At 40.3% G+C, this 15,215-nt stretch overlaps 1 protein-coding gene and 1 long non-coding RNA gene across 5 annotated transcripts in view; one reads left to right on the top strand and one right to left on the bottom strand.

Annotated features, from left to right (window-relative positions):
- Positions 1-900: 900 nt before the first annotated feature.
- Positions 901-7,380, bottom strand: LOC119008452. 2 transcript variants are annotated; one of them, XR_005071426.1, is made up of 3 exons: positions 6,368-7,380; positions 3,716-3,901; positions 901-3,626 (listed from the first exon to the last, which is right to left on the bottom strand). It is a non-coding gene; the product is annotated as an uncharacterized LOC119008452 (long non-coding RNA). The 2 variants fall into 2 exon arrangements; XR_005071425.1 differs by having other exon boundaries at positions 901-3,901.
- zcchc2 (zinc finger, CCHC domain containing 2) overlaps positions 4,340-15,215 on the top strand; it is a 24,778-nt gene continuing 13,902 nt past the window's right edge. Inside the window, exons 1-5 of one of the 3 annotated variants that reach the window (XM_037078768.1) lie at positions 4,340-5,337; positions 9,275-9,392; positions 10,462-10,529; positions 13,201-13,272; positions 14,278-14,378. In XM_037078768.1, coding sequence (XP_036934663.1) covers positions 4,543-5,337; positions 9,275-9,392; positions 10,462-10,529; positions 13,201-13,272; positions 14,278-14,378 — 1,154 coding nt within the window. In that variant the 5' untranslated portion in view covers positions 4,340-4,542. Of the gene's footprint in view, positions 5,338-9,274; positions 9,393-10,458; positions 10,530-13,200; positions 13,273-14,277; positions 14,379-15,215 lie in introns of all 3 variants that reach the window. The other 2 variants (XM_037078769.1, XM_037078767.1) reach the window with 2 other exon arrangements.

The following is a 15,215-nucleotide window of genomic DNA, read 5'->3' as shown; positions in this document are numbered from 1 at the left end:
CTTCGAACACTGTGTTTATTGCAGAGGGAGTCTGAGGGAAGTGTCAGTCCAGTTCAGTCTGGGATGCAGGGTCCCCTTGTAACGCATTAAGTCATCTTAAATAGACTCACTGTTCTACTAAATGTACATGCTGTATTTTTGAAAGACTTGTTCTGAATGTAGGTGGAGTAATTGTCCAGAACTTAAATCATGGTCCATCAGAGGACTATTCACATTTGTTCCTGACTGTATAAATCCAGAGAAAATTATGTACTACCAGTATTTTTTAACTCTACGCTCTCATTCACTGTTCTTCTGCAATGAATTTCAGAACGGATAATAAAACCATCCCATGACATGGACAAATTAAACAATTAAACTTTGGCACAGAGTGTGTAAAAAGGCTGCTCCTCACAGCTTTTACTGTACAGCCCTAGACAGTCTCATTAAAACTAATGAAAAACCAGACGCTAATTATGACTATGACCCTTCAGTCTATAAATCTGATCTCACTTTGTTGGAGTAGAGCTCTTTATGTCACACAGGGTCATGCTCAGTGTGGGACTCAATGGTCGTCTTATCTTTACAAATCCGACCTCATGTGTCTTGGCGAGCTGCGGGTCATGTGCTCTGCAGAAAGGATGCGGCTGTTTGACTTGTTTGATCCAAACTAAGCAAACACAGAGGAAGTAAAGCTGCACCAACCAGCCACATTTACACAGTCGGGTTTCCCTTTCTGTGTAACTGTCAGGTTTGGTCTTCAGAGGGCAGTGTTGCCCAAGTGAAAGTGAGTGAAAAACCTACCTTATAAAATATGCAAGAATGTAGATAAGCTTCTATAATAGAGAAAGAAATAGAGAGATCAATAGAGATGAATAGAGAGAATTCTGAGTTTTAAGAATACCTTATTAAAAATTCAATATATTCTAAAACCACAATAAAAAACACAGCAGAGCACATGTTTATAACACCACACACTGTAAAATGTTTCCAGATCTTTCATCATTCTATAATAATTCAAATCTATTTTCAAACGGGCTTTCAGCATTTTTACAAAAACAAAAACAGCATCATCATCATCATCCACGGCTGGCTCTATTCTGTTCCTTCTGCTAATCAGGTGGATCGGTGCCTTCCTCCGTCAGTCCTCAGCAGATACAGCACACTCTGAGGCACCCAGTGTAATGTGTCCCTGAAGAAGTCCACAAGAAGAGCCTGGATCTTTGACAGCAGATCAGGTGGGGGGGTCAACACATGACAGGCGATGCCATAAAGTGGACGATACTAAATTGTTGGTCATGAGCACTCGACCTCTGTATGACATTTTAGTTTTCTTCCATTTCCACCTTACTAAATGGCCTTTAACTTTTTCGGGAACATTCTCCCAGTTAAGAGCAAACGAAGGATTACCGAAACACTCCTAAATATTTCAGCCCCTCGTCTTCTAGATCGACCCCCCAGGCAAACTAAGCTTCCTCTCCACTCCACCAACACTGAGAGCTGAGAGTATTGAGCCGAACTGGATGACATCTCTTACCAACACATCAGTATCCTGCTGGCTGTCCGCCAGGATGACCACGTCATCTGCATAGGCTGACAATTTTAAAGTTTGCGCAACAAAGTCTCAATTGCTAAAGAGTATAACATGCCAGAGAGGGTGCAGCCTTGTCTAACTCCCCTCTGAACATGAAATGTGCTCAAACCATCATTTATCTTCAGGATGCACTGAATGTCACAATATGAAACCTTAATCTTACCAATAAAACCAGGACTAAAACCAAAAGAACTCAACGTAATCCATAAATATTCACGTTTGACACGATCGAAAGCTTTTTCTCGATCAGTTGATATGATGCCAGCTTTGAGGCCAAACATCTTACTGATATCTAAAATGTCACAAATTAAAAAGATATTATCAGATATCATCCTGCCTGAGGTGCAGTAGGTCTGATCACACTGAATCACTGCTCGGCCTGGTCGCCAACACCTTGGAAAGGAGCTTATTGTCGGAGCAGAGCAGCGACACAGGCCTCCAGTTTTTAATGAGCTGCAGGTCACCTTTCTTAGGCTGTAAGGTCAGGAACGCCCTCCTGCAGCTCAGCGGTGAGACTGTCACTCAGAAATGAAAGCAGATCCCTTCCCACCACCGACCAGAAACACTTGTTAAAGTAAACAGGTAGGCCGTCTATTCCTGGAGCTTTCCCACTCTGCATGCTCTGCAGAGCAGCATAGAGCTCATCAGAGGAGAGAGCTGCTACTCTGCTACTCTGCTGCTCAGCCTGAGGAAGTCCAGTGTAGATGCTGTGAAATGCTGCCTGCTCCTGTCTGCACTCACATTTGACCAGCTCACGGTAAAAGGTGACAGCATGTTTTTGGATTGCAGTGTGATCAGTCAGCACCTGCCCAGTGTCAAACCTTAAACTGTCTGACACTGGGCACTGGACTTTCTGTCCATTCTTACGCTCCAGACCAAAGAAGAAGTGCATGGATGGATGGAGCATCCATCTGGGCTACAGTCTGGAAGCAGGACCAAACCAGAATCCCCTGAGCTGAGACACCCAGCAAGTTGGCTAAAAGAGACTTTTTAGCTCTCAGTGTCTCAGTATGGTTCAGGTCTCCGGTGGCCCCAGATAGGTCTCAGAGTTCCTCCACTTCAGACTCCAGACCCTTCTTGACATTCTGAGTGTACTGCTGACAGAGTTGCACCATTTGGACTTTACCAAAATCCCACCACTGTTGTAAAGACACAAACTCAAATTTCATACTTTGGTATTTTTTCCTAAAAAAGACAAAAGTTTCTTTGAAGTTGAAGCCCTTTTCTCATCATCCCTTGCTCCATTTATATTCAAGCTGCCTATTCTTCTGTCTCCCATAGCATAGTCACTGTGAAGAGACACTTTCTTCACTTTCCCAGAAGGCTGACACACGCCACTGCTCACTTTCATCTTCATGGAGGTTTCATCAACCAACGTGTCACCTTCCTCCTCCAGAGGACATTCCTTAGTTTCAGTGTGTGTGTCCACTGTGTCTCTGTTAATACTGTCAGTGTGACTGATCAGTCACCTCCACAACAGCACCTGAATCAATAGAAACTTGACCAGCTGTACCTGAATCAATGGAACCCAGCTCAGCAGCACCATTATCATCAAAAACTGTGCCGATCGCACCTGAACCACCAGCCTGTGAACCAACAGAACCTGAACCAGCATCCCCTTGATGCTCAGTCTGCTGTGAGTTCTTGTTCTGGACCTGGTGCTGCAGTCTCACCATTACTTGTACAAGCATCCTTTTTCTGTGGACAGGTCCAAATGAGGTGTCCCTCCACTCCACAGCCAAAACACTTCATCCTCTCAGAAGACGCATAAACAGTATAATTAAAGTCATCCACCCTGAACTTCAACATCAAGTTTAACTCTTCAGTGTTGTTCTTCAGAATCATGAAGATTTTGCCTTCTGAAGGAGACAACATGTTTCTGGTGTTGAGATTTACAGCCCAGAGGTATCAGCCTGACTGGATGTTAACTGTCCATGTCTCGCCAGTGCAACATTTCATCACTAATGAACGGAGGAACTTTGGACAGAATGATCTCTTTGGCTGGATTAACCAGCGATACCACCTGAAAAAAGGTGTCCTGGATCATTTACACCTCGAGAGAAACAGATAGACAGGTGTTAGAGACAAAACTAAGGAGAAAACAAGTGTGTCTGCAATACTTGAAAGAATTTTTGTACCGACCTGGTTTTCACCATTACACTAAAATAGATGGTTCAAAAAGAGCAATATCGTATCTGAGCAGCATCCGAATACAGACTTACAGCTTGTAGTCACTCCATGGAGCGTACCTGACATTCATATTGTATTAGCGCCAGTTTGGTGGTGATATTTTGAGAGAGTCTGGGCTGAGTAGTGCTCCCTGGATAGCTGGACACAAAATGAAGATTGCAAATGTCAGAAATGAGTAAAAAAAGAGTGTGTATACATGTAGGCTTGCTGATATGAAAACCAGTCTCTATACTACTATGCAGCTTATACAACTGAATTTACAATTAAAAATAAACACGTCTGAAAACACAAAATATTTTAACAGACTAACTGGGCTACAGAAGAGCACACTAGCCAGAGGTAGCCAAGTTACATCCTGTTTGAAAACGGTGTAGTAAATTGCTGGAGGGGTATTAAGCTCACTGCAGTGTAGTGACCCAGTGGTTAAAAAGATCCGAGGGACAGCTGGAACAAAGATATAAATAGCAGTCCAGCCTACATGATCAGTTTGATTTATATAGCCTCCTGCAGGCTGCAGCAGGTCCGCTGACAGTCGCACGGTGGCAGCACCGTGCTGACCGAGCACAGCCACGCTCCCGGAAATGAGGAGTAGAAGAAGAATCCAACGTAGGGAAGGAGCTCCAGCCCCGTCGCAGCGTCGGATAATTAGCTAATAGTAAAAACACTGATACATGACTGACAGTTCGCCTCTATTTTCAACGTTACGAAACGGTGTAAGTTGTCAATAATGTGTAGTGGTCCGTTATTTACACTTTGAAGGCTCTCTCGCAGCGCTGATAATGCTGAAAATGAAGCTACCGATGAAAACGGGCGAGGAAGGAGGCGACGAAACGGCCGAGGACGATTCATTGGATCAGTCGGAACATATTCCCAGGACCGTGCCTCCCTCCTCGGTGTCGGACCGAGTGGACGAGTCTCCGGGACCGTATGTGCACCCATCCCAGCTGGACAAGGAGACTGTTTTCGAGTGGTTCGGCCTACATCTAAACCCCGCTAAGCGGATCGAGTTCATGTGCGGGCTGCTACATATGTGCCAACCCCTGGAGCTCCGCTTTTTGGGATCTTACTTGGAGGATCTCGCTCGAAAAGATTACCATGTTTTACGGGACTTCGAGTTTCGGGCAAATAGTCCGAGCGATTTGGGAATTTTAACGGATGTGATCGACCCAGTGGTTATGTCCAAACTCCTGGTCTGCCTGTCCCTCCTCGGGTCTGACAGCAGGGAATGTGCTGGAATACTCTTTCGGATACTGAGCCATGTAGACCCGGCCTTGTTCTACAAGAATTACGAGTACTCGCTTCCTCCATTCAGGGACACTCACCACCACCCGTCCCATCCACCGTGTCAGGACGGGAATGTGTACGGGCGGTCAGAGCAGACCTGCGGCTTCTCCTCTAACGACGCAGCGGCAGGACCTCTGGAACAGTTGGCGCTGCTTTTCACCATGGCCTCTCTACACCCAGCTTTCCATTTCCACCAACGGGAGAAAGTCCGAGGGCAGCTTGACAAAATCGAGCTTGCCGTAGAGGAGGAGAGACGTCAAAGACGGCTAAGAATAAACGCCCAGACGACGGTAATGTACATCAGTAACAGTTACCTTTTGAAGCTAACTAAGCTAGCTCAAAACTTGCTCAACTTAGACGTGTGCTTTTCAGGAGCAAGTTAATGTTTTATAGCTCAGTTGGCTAAAGTTATGATTTTTTTAAAGTGTAAATGTATAGCTAGTTAATAGTACGCGGTGTTTCCTATCACAAGCTGTCCTCAAAAGGCAGGACCGCTATTGCTAACATATGCTAGTTGGCTAACGTATATAACGTTAAGCTCGCCAGTTAACCTGCCAGCAGCTAAAGTTCGGCCGCTGGTTTCAGCCAGTTACACAACCCATGCTCAAATGTACGGGAAAATGCCATGACTTGTTTGCCTCGGTCCAATGATCTAACGTCGTCTTTTGATGGTGCTGTGGCTCTATACCGGCAACCGGTATCTCGCTGTAAACTACGTACGTTACAGTGAAAGTCATTAACAAGCTTATCGGATTCTTAGCTGTGCCCCTATTAAAGCTACATCCACGAAATGCCAAGTGCTAACAGGCTGCACCTTCAGACCGTCTCTCCCTGCTGCCCTGTGCTGGAACTGTTGCAGAACGAGTCTGACAAAGTAATGATTCACTTGTGGCTTGCACCTGTTACTTTTCATTTTCATTTAGAAGTAACAATGTTACTGAGTCCAGGAAAAAAAAAAAAAAAAATCCAAGTATGTTCAAAGAGAGGGGAAGTCAAAGTGGAACCACTGTGGGAAGAACAAGTAAGCAACCTACAGGGCAGATATCCAATCAAGCAGACATTAATGTACCCATACCTCTATTAGGGGTGTTGATGACTACTAATTAAATGAGTAATCACAGTTGAGAATTTAATCAGTTAAACATGTTTTAACTGAAAATCAGAGATGGGCACCAATACATTTGAAGGTATATTACTACAAATTACAAATACTTGCTTATCAGTCAGTATTTAGAATTGAAAAATACTAGAATGAGAAAATGTATTTAATTAAAACACAAGTAATCGGTAATTTAAAACATACAAAGAGACATTCTGTACCAGTGTTCTTCAGTCCTGCTCCTCCAGGACCTCTGCTCTGCATGTTTTAGATGTTTCCCTGCCCCAGCACACCTTTAAATGATGAGCTGATTGTCAGGCTCTGCTGAAGCCTGATAAGGACACATTCATTTTATTCAGCTGTGTTGGGGCAGGGAGCCATGATTGAAGAACACTGTTCTACACAAACTGATATTATCATATTTTAGACATTTATTAGGCTAAATCTAGCTTGGATTTTGTTAGGCTAGTTGTTGAATAGTGACATACTGGAGCTTTTTTATTATTCATCTTTGTAATTTAGTTTTTTCATTTAATTCAGTTTTTATTTTATTTTTCCATTCTTTTTATTCCTAATGTAGGTTACTCTGTTTGCATTTTATCAGGTTTTGTTGAAATCTACTTCCAAACTGGTTCTAACTGCAGATTTTATTGATTTGACCTATTTCCTTCCCTCAGGTTGGGGTTAATGTTAAATAGAAGAAGCCACCATAGAGTTTTTTTTTGGATTAAGAACTTTCATTTGAGCACAAAGTTACTGTACTCTGTGCCTGTGAGGCAGGAATGGATTACTGACTGAGCTAATGAGACCTCTTACCACAGACAGCCCATGGTTAATTAGCTCAAGAAATTATTTAACAAAGGTTGTAAGAGATTTCTGACAAAATGATTTAATGTTTCTGGCTCAACACTTACTAATGAGTACTGAACAAATACTTATAATATTATCAGTATAACAATATGGCCAATTTCCCAATCGTAGATGCTACATTTTTATGATGAATGTAAAATGTGTCGGAACATATAATATAAATGAAGCTGTGTGGTGCTTCATCTAATTCTCCTGACATAAGAGAACATGATTGTTTGAAACAAACCCCAGCAAATTATTGATTTTTTAGAATCAGTATACCTTTATTGTCCCACAATTGGGGACGTTTCTTTACTACAGCAGCAAAAAGACAGCAGTACAGTAAACATTAACAATAGAGAAAAATAAACAAAATAATAAAGGTAAGAAATAGAATAGAAAGAATAAAATCCTATATGCATAACACATTTAGTGTACAAAAATTACAAAAAAAACCAGCGTGGCAGTGAATTTACAAATAATAATGAATATGGGTATTTATAAAAAATGTATGCAGATGTGTGCTTCTGGGAGCAGTGCTGATTGTAAAGTCTTACAGCAGCAGGAAGGAAGGACCTGCGATACCGCTCATTCACACACTTTGGGGGTATCGGTCTGTTGCTGAAGGAGCTGCCCAGTGCTGTGAATTTTTTTTATTGTTATAGAAAAAAAATAAATACAAAATTTAGCCTTCCAACTAAAATAATTACTTAAATCACAATGGTGTTAAAATAATCAGAATATGAATATGTTTGCATATCATTCAGCCCTATTTTAAATTTAAAAAAAAATCCCATCCCAAATCTGAAGTCATGGTAGGAATGCAAAGCTGTTATGCAGCCAACTCTCAAGTGTCGGAGCTTCCCAGTTTGTCGGGGACATTAAACGTCAACACAGCGAACATGGAGACTCATCTTCTCAGTAATCCGTCTTTGCAGGCCGACTTTAGAGGGTTCCCTCTCTGTGGCACTTCCTGAGTTTTTTTCCCTGCTGCAAGGGTTTTTTTGTTTGTTTTTTTTCATTATGGGATGTTTTTCATTACTCGAATCGGGGGGTCTAAGGACAGATGATGTTGTTCACTGAAGTCCACCAGTGCAATATGATTTTGATTTTCAGGCAATCTAAATGACTTTGATTTGATTTGGTTGCAAACCATTGTAACTCTAACTTTTCAACTTGTAGATTGATACATTTTTAGTAAAGTTCATATTGATTATTTTGGTAAGAAGCTTCAAGGTGGTGAAATCATGCAACAGCGATGTCATTTACTGCATAACATCAGCTTTTTAGCCATGAAGAATATTGTGCTGAACAAAACATGACAGTATTTTTATCTAGTTTTTGCCACAGAACTTATTTTGTGCAATAATCAAAAAATTCCAAATGGAAAATCCCAGAGGCTTTTTGTCGAGGGAACCAGGGCGATGCTAACTTCTTGGTTAGCCTAAATAACCACAATCTGTAGTGTCACAGAGAAGTCATTGTAAAATGTACGCAGATTACATTTTTTTAAATTAAATTTAAAATGTAAGCTTTGGTGTCTGACTTTTACCCTTATCACAGTGGACGTACCTTTAGGCAGACATCCAGTTGATAAAACACTCCACAGGGCACTGTGTTCTAGATGAATCTAATGTGAATCAGGCCTGGTCTGAAGATGCACTGCTCATAATAAAATCACACATGTCATTTTTAGTCTCTAGACTGTGGCACTGTTGAATGTGGTAAAAGACAGAGGGAGAAAGCAGTGAGTGGGGGGAGAGTTGGAAACAAACAGTGGTTATTGGTGTTTGTTTGTGGTTACATCATGTCTGTTTTGTATGTATGCTTGAGTTGCCTTTTTGAAATCTGACATGGATGGTGTAGCTCGGCTGTTTTGCTCATGTCCTTTACTTACATATTATTTTTGCTGTTTACTGTTTGTAGATATTCAATTTAAAGTGGGTTAGTGTGGATATAATTGTGAAGATTATGAATTATTGGAGATGAATATGAGAATGGGCTGTTTTAATCCTATTTCGCGGGTTTGCCAAAACTAAATGATATTACCAAAAAATTTTACAAGAGAGTTACACTGTCCTGGGCCCAAGGAGACTGACCTTACAAGGGCCTTGTTTGTGTGTCTTCGATACTGCCGGTATGATTCTGCAAAACATAAATGTGTGTCAGTGTATTTTGAAATTAGCTAAATATGAAACCTGTGACACATCGAATGGACATGCTGTAATTTATACTCATGATTGTCACAGGCTAACTTTGTGTATTTTTTTTTTCTGCAGGAGCTAGTGGGTCAGAAGGCGGATTACCTGCCTTCCACAGCAGGTTTTGGGGAATTTGCGGCCTCCCATCCTCCGTGCCAGAGCCGTCGCTCCAGCCGCTGGGCAACACAAAGAGAAGGTGAATGGAAAAGGCAACCACATTACACATATACATAATCATTATTTATTTGCGGCAGGTACAATAGGGAAATAGAAACCTTTTTTTTTTTCTTCAGTTTGCTCATTATTTTTGTTATTAAAAGTCTTTGAATAAAGACGATGTAAGGTGCAAAAACATGCCAAACTAACAGGTTTCTACAATAAAACAGGAACATTTGTCACTATAGCAGGAATTCATGTTGTGTAATTCATTTTTATTATTTATCATTTAATAGAGTGCTACAGGGATGACACATTTTTGTAGGCTAGACTGAAAGTTGGCATAATCGTGGTTGATAAAAATCTGAAGGAATTGTTTTATTGCAGAAAATAATACACGTTTTGTTCAGCAAGATGATCTTCTCAAGTGAACACTGATTTTTAAAGAAGTAAAAAGTTAACGAAAGGCTATAAACAAATACATGGTGGTCGCATGACTTCAGTGTCACCACCACTAACCTTCTACACTGTACTATACGCACTTAACTATTAATTGATCCATCTACAAGTTAGAGTTAGATCAGTTTAGTTTTGGCCGGTAATGATGAAGTAGTGAGAACAGTTGGATGCGATGACCTTTAAAGACACCCTCTGTAATCTCATTTAGCCACTTTTTAGCAATTGTTTCTAATGCACAAATGCTCTGTAATGTCTAAAATATGTCAGCAATACTTACTGACATATTTTATGTCGCAAAATAAAATCTGAAAATCTCTTCAGCTTGTTTTAACTGTAGACCTTATTTCCAACATTTAACCAAAAACTCATTCAAAAAACCCCTCTAACTTTTAGACAAGGGAACAGAAAGTTCAGAATGCCAACTTATTTCTGCTTTCTGGGGCTCATTCTTGTGGCACCACATTGGCACATTTTTTCATGCTTTTTTCAGTGGTATAATAGTATATAGGTTTTCAGGAGACTCACACAAGAATGTTTTTTGTGAAGACGATATTTGCTAAGTCCTCATACCTGCGTAACTCTTGTCCTGCTGAACTTGTTGGAGGGATGGATTTACAATTGTTTCTTACTGGTTTCTGTTGTTGCAGCAGTGCATATAGAAGGAATTGTGCTCAGGGGCATCTCTCGGACCAGAATAGACAAGGAGTACAACTTTGAGGTAGGTAACACCCCACCCCACCCCACACACACACACACACACACACACACACACACACACACACACGCACACACACACGCACACACACACACACTGACTGGTCTCCCTCAGGTTAAGATATCTGGAGTAACTTTTCAGTCTCAGCTTTGGAGAATGCCAGATTCATGGTATTTGAATGGTGCAGCCAAAGTTAGCTTGATAGTGGAGTGTAGCATTAAAAGCTTGGTCAAGTTCAAACAACCATCATGAACATCAGACTGGCACAGAGACACAGGGGACAATGGTACTTCCTCATGTTCAGACATGGTGTTTAACAGTAAAGACCTGTCTTTACAGGTAACACAGATGCATATCCAAGCACCATATTTGGTCTTGCTCCAGCAACATTTTGAAACAAGTGTTGTTGATTAGTTTTTACAGTCTGAATAGAGTTACGATTGGTATATGTTAGACAGCAGCTTCTGTTGTAGCTGTCTCATCGCTGAATCACAATTGGGTCAAAACACATCATGGACTCACCTGTCCTCTATCTGTAGTTAGCAGCCTTCACCTGCTATTCTGTGCATGATGGAGCTTTCTGAGGTGTGTACTATTCCTGTACTACTCCATTGTCTCCCTCTGGTGCGGTGTTTTGGTTGTATTCGTGCCAGCCTGGAAGTAAGGCTTTCTTTTTTGCTCCCTCTTTGTGGCTGTTGCCTTGTATGTTGTAGCAGCCACTCTAAAAAAATGCAGTTTCTGCTTGTGTGTGTATTTGTTAGAGGAACAGTTTTTTTTCTTTTTTTATATCAGTTGGCCAACTTAATTCCATAATGAGTCAGTTTAGTGCCAAACTCATGGCATCTCATCACTGCTAATGAGTTTGTCCCTTTAAAAACAAGGTTGACAACCATGGATTCACAGTAACAAATAGGAGTATTACTGCTCATTTACAGAAATAAAATTTAGTTAGACAGATGGAGAGATAGAGCAAGCCCCCTTGGCTTGACTGAGCTTCAACAGTAAAGCCAGAAGCACTCACAACAGTGAGCAGTTCTCTCTCTCCATCTGTTAATACTGGACCAAACCACTGATGGACACACACATTGTAAAACATGTATGTATCCTGCACCTAGTTGCTAAATAGGCATGTGCCGTTTCCATTATGCTGCATGCGACTGTTTGCACAGCTGATTATTATACTTTAGCTTTTATGAAGGTATGAAGAATTTAAATGTCATCAACATGATTTTATTGTAAAGCTATAATATTAGTGTAGAAGAAATAGACTCACAATGGTATAGTCAGCTTTCTTGTTGAGATTGTTGGGCCATAATGAGGTCAGACACAGAATACACAGTTGCAGTGACATTTTACTGATCCTTAAACAGCTGATTACTGATAATGGTTTAGGTACACAAAGCTTAATGAACATTGCTGTAGTCATTTCTAATAAATTTTAGCCAACTGTCATCAGTGGCTATTTGATGTTACGCCATTCACAGATGACTTTGTTTTAAGAATAACCCAGCAGTGCTGTTTCTTCCCTTTTATTAATGTGTTCCAAAAGCACACACAGTTACTCATAGCATTGAGTAACTCATGAGCTCAGACTGCTCAGAGAAGATATCACTTCCTTCTGTGTCTATTTTCTGTACAACCAGACCTGACATACCCGTGGCTATTTTTCTTTATCTTTTCTTTTATGATTTTACTTTGTACACTAATACGTATATAAATGAATATATCTATAAAGTACAAGTTTTAGAATCTCAACCATGTAACTTTATCACAAGAGGCTTCTGAATAGGTATAACTAAAGTCACACATGATTATACAGCAGGATGAAAAGGGATGACTTCAAGTGTGGGGAGCTGACCTACTCTTACTTCTGTCTTATCATCATTCCCCATAATGCTTACTATTGTTGTTTTTTTTATACTGCATGGGACCATTTTCCATTGGTAAAAATCGTGGATGGTACTTGGTAGCTTGTACTATTTTTTAGTATTGTGTCAGTCTGGGTTCCAGCGAGCTGAGCCGATATTAAAAGATGGAAAGGTTTGCCTTTCAATCAGTGGTTCAGTAAATTTAATAACATCTGGGGCCTTTTTTCATAATGTGTCAAAAGGATTAAATTCTCTTCTCAGTATTTAGAATGAATAGGACTGTAAGTTTTATATGTTGATGTTCCATTTTCTGATGTGTTTAGTTTAGTTTTTTTTTGTCTTTTCTGTCCGTTGTTATTATTTGATCTGTACAAACTATTATTAGTCTGTATCTGATTACTGTGATTTGATAAGCCTAATACACACATTTTTAAAAATGAACAAGATCATATCACACAGTTTTAGACAGCATCACTCTGATGATCAGCTAAGTGGTAGTATTTGTGCTAGAAAACGGAATCAAGAAAAGCTTCTTGAGTTGAGCTGAGCCATTCCCATAGAATGAAACTCAGCGTCATTTTGATGTTTTTATGTCCGTTGTCTCATTTTTGTCCTTTCAACAGGTAGTCACCTAAAATAGATCACTTCAATCAATATAATGTAATCATGCCTGTTTGGATGTGTATTATTTTGTGTGTGTTTTATTTTTTACTGTGAGATTGTACCAACATTAGCATGACTCCATTTCCTGTCTTACTGTTGTAGTCTGTGTAATGTGATGAAGAATGTCCTCTGCTGTGTTTCAGGTGAAGTGGTCGGACTCTTCTTCTAGCAGTGTGACCAAAACCCATCTGGAACTAGAGAATTTCCTTCTTAAGGTGAGCACTCTTGTTGTCTTGCTGTGCAATGACAAAATTGCCAAAGCTGCAGGTCATCCAGCCAGTCAGTTGCTTGTCATGACTCAGACTTTTAGCTTCAGCAAGAACCAAGTCAAAGTAACACTGGCCCCATTCATCGGGCATGTCGATCTGATGGCATTCACAGTCTGATAACTAAATGGATCCTTCACTCAACAAAATGAAGAGAAATGACTCACAAAGCAATGTTACAGGACCAAACAACAGTAACGTATAAGTGGTAGTGTCTTTGGCAACTTATATGAGGATAAAAATACTGCAGTTATACATGGAGAAGTGTCAGTCATCCTTTCTGTCCTACTAACTCTTCATCACATTTCTGCCCGAAAAACAGCGTCCATCCCCGGCAGAAAACTTTAACTCACCAGGTGTTTGTCTCCTTCCATTATTGTGTTGTTGTAGTTACTGTCTTGAAAACAAAATACAGCAACAGTCAGCCCTCCCGACTGAACTTTCCCCCAGAAAACGGCATCCCTCCCCGCGAGTGAGAGTCAGACAGCCCCCCATTTATTGATAGCGATTATGTAATTTAGAGTGAAAAACATAGCTTTGTCGCTTTCCAGGATGCAAAGAAAACACATTTTGTAATTATTGAGTGCAGAAGAGAAGTTGGGAAGTCGGAGAGATGTCGCCCTGTAGTTTGGTGGTACCTCAGCAGATAGTTCTGACTACTACTTCTTACTAACTATACGATGGTCCATTTATTGTCTCAGCCATTTCTTAAGTAAGAAATGATTCTAGGTTCTTAAATGTAAGGATTTAAAGCTTATCTTTGGTCTCTGGTAAATTATAATGGAAGTTTGTCAAATTTTTGAGTATTATGGTATCCACTTAATGTCAGAGTCGATGAGTGACACAAATTATTTCAGCTCTAACTTATGTCTGTATTTGTTAAGATAGATGGTGATGATTATGGTGTTTTGCAGTGTGTCCTACCTGTTTCAACTCCCCTCTTTTTCTCTGCAGCTTCCTAAGGATCAGTGTACCGAGTCTTTTGAGAAGAGCATCCTGAGGCTTCTGAACCAGGGGGACCACAGTGAGAGCAGGGATGTGGAGAAGAACCTCAGGTACTTTACATTTAGCCTAGATATAGATCTATTATTCTGTATTAAGATGAATCTGGCCTGATTATTTGAGTATTCTATTATGTATATTAATATAATACTCAATTATCTTGGGTATTATGAGACTATAACATGAATGATTTTCAGGGCTATTTTCAATTAATTGTGAATGTAATTAAAAAGAAACTGTATACACATTGCTTTCAAACAGACAGACTAAGATGGGGCAGTTAGTTTGGGTATTCTTTTTTCATATATTCTTTCAAGCATTTATCCTTAGATTTCCTTTCGTGGGATTTATTGCCAGTCTTCCTGCTGTAAATCTGATTTCAGTTACATCAGCAAAACATGATGGACTTGTTGTGTGATCACATGAAATGCTGCAAATTGCAGCTTTGACCGAGGTCGACTGTGGTCATTTCATTTTCATTTCAGTCAATATCTGTATCATTTTTCTATTTTTTGGGGGGGGGGTCATTTCCTGTATGTGATAGTTCTGGAATACATTCTTTCCCCATACTGTGCCACAGTTCCCTTAGGAGACAACTGAAACTTGTGCTTTCTGGTACTTCGAAGCAGTCCAAAGAATGATTCTTAGGCAGTTTCTGATGTGCACAGATGATTTGTAAACAGATCTATTGAAGTTGTATTTGTTGTGAACATAATCATGTTGATAACGAGAGAGTGAGTCATTCTAAATCTAAAAATACATGCACCGTGACTGTGTGCTTAGATTTGACAGAGTTATGTCAGAACAACATGTCCCCCCTTTCATGTAGCATATTTAGCTCATGTCTTTTCCTTGTGCTACAGATACAGCTTCAATAAGATATATTGATT

This window comes from Acanthopagrus latus, chromosome 19 (assembly GCF_904848185.1).
Source record: "Acanthopagrus latus isolate v.2019 chromosome 19, fAcaLat1.1, whole genome shotgun sequence".
In the NCBI taxonomy this organism is placed as follows: Eukaryota; Metazoa; Chordata; class Actinopteri; order Spariformes; family Sparidae; genus Acanthopagrus; species Acanthopagrus latus.
Note: the sequence above shows the minus strand (reverse complement) of the source record. Positions and strands in the feature narration are given on the sequence as shown.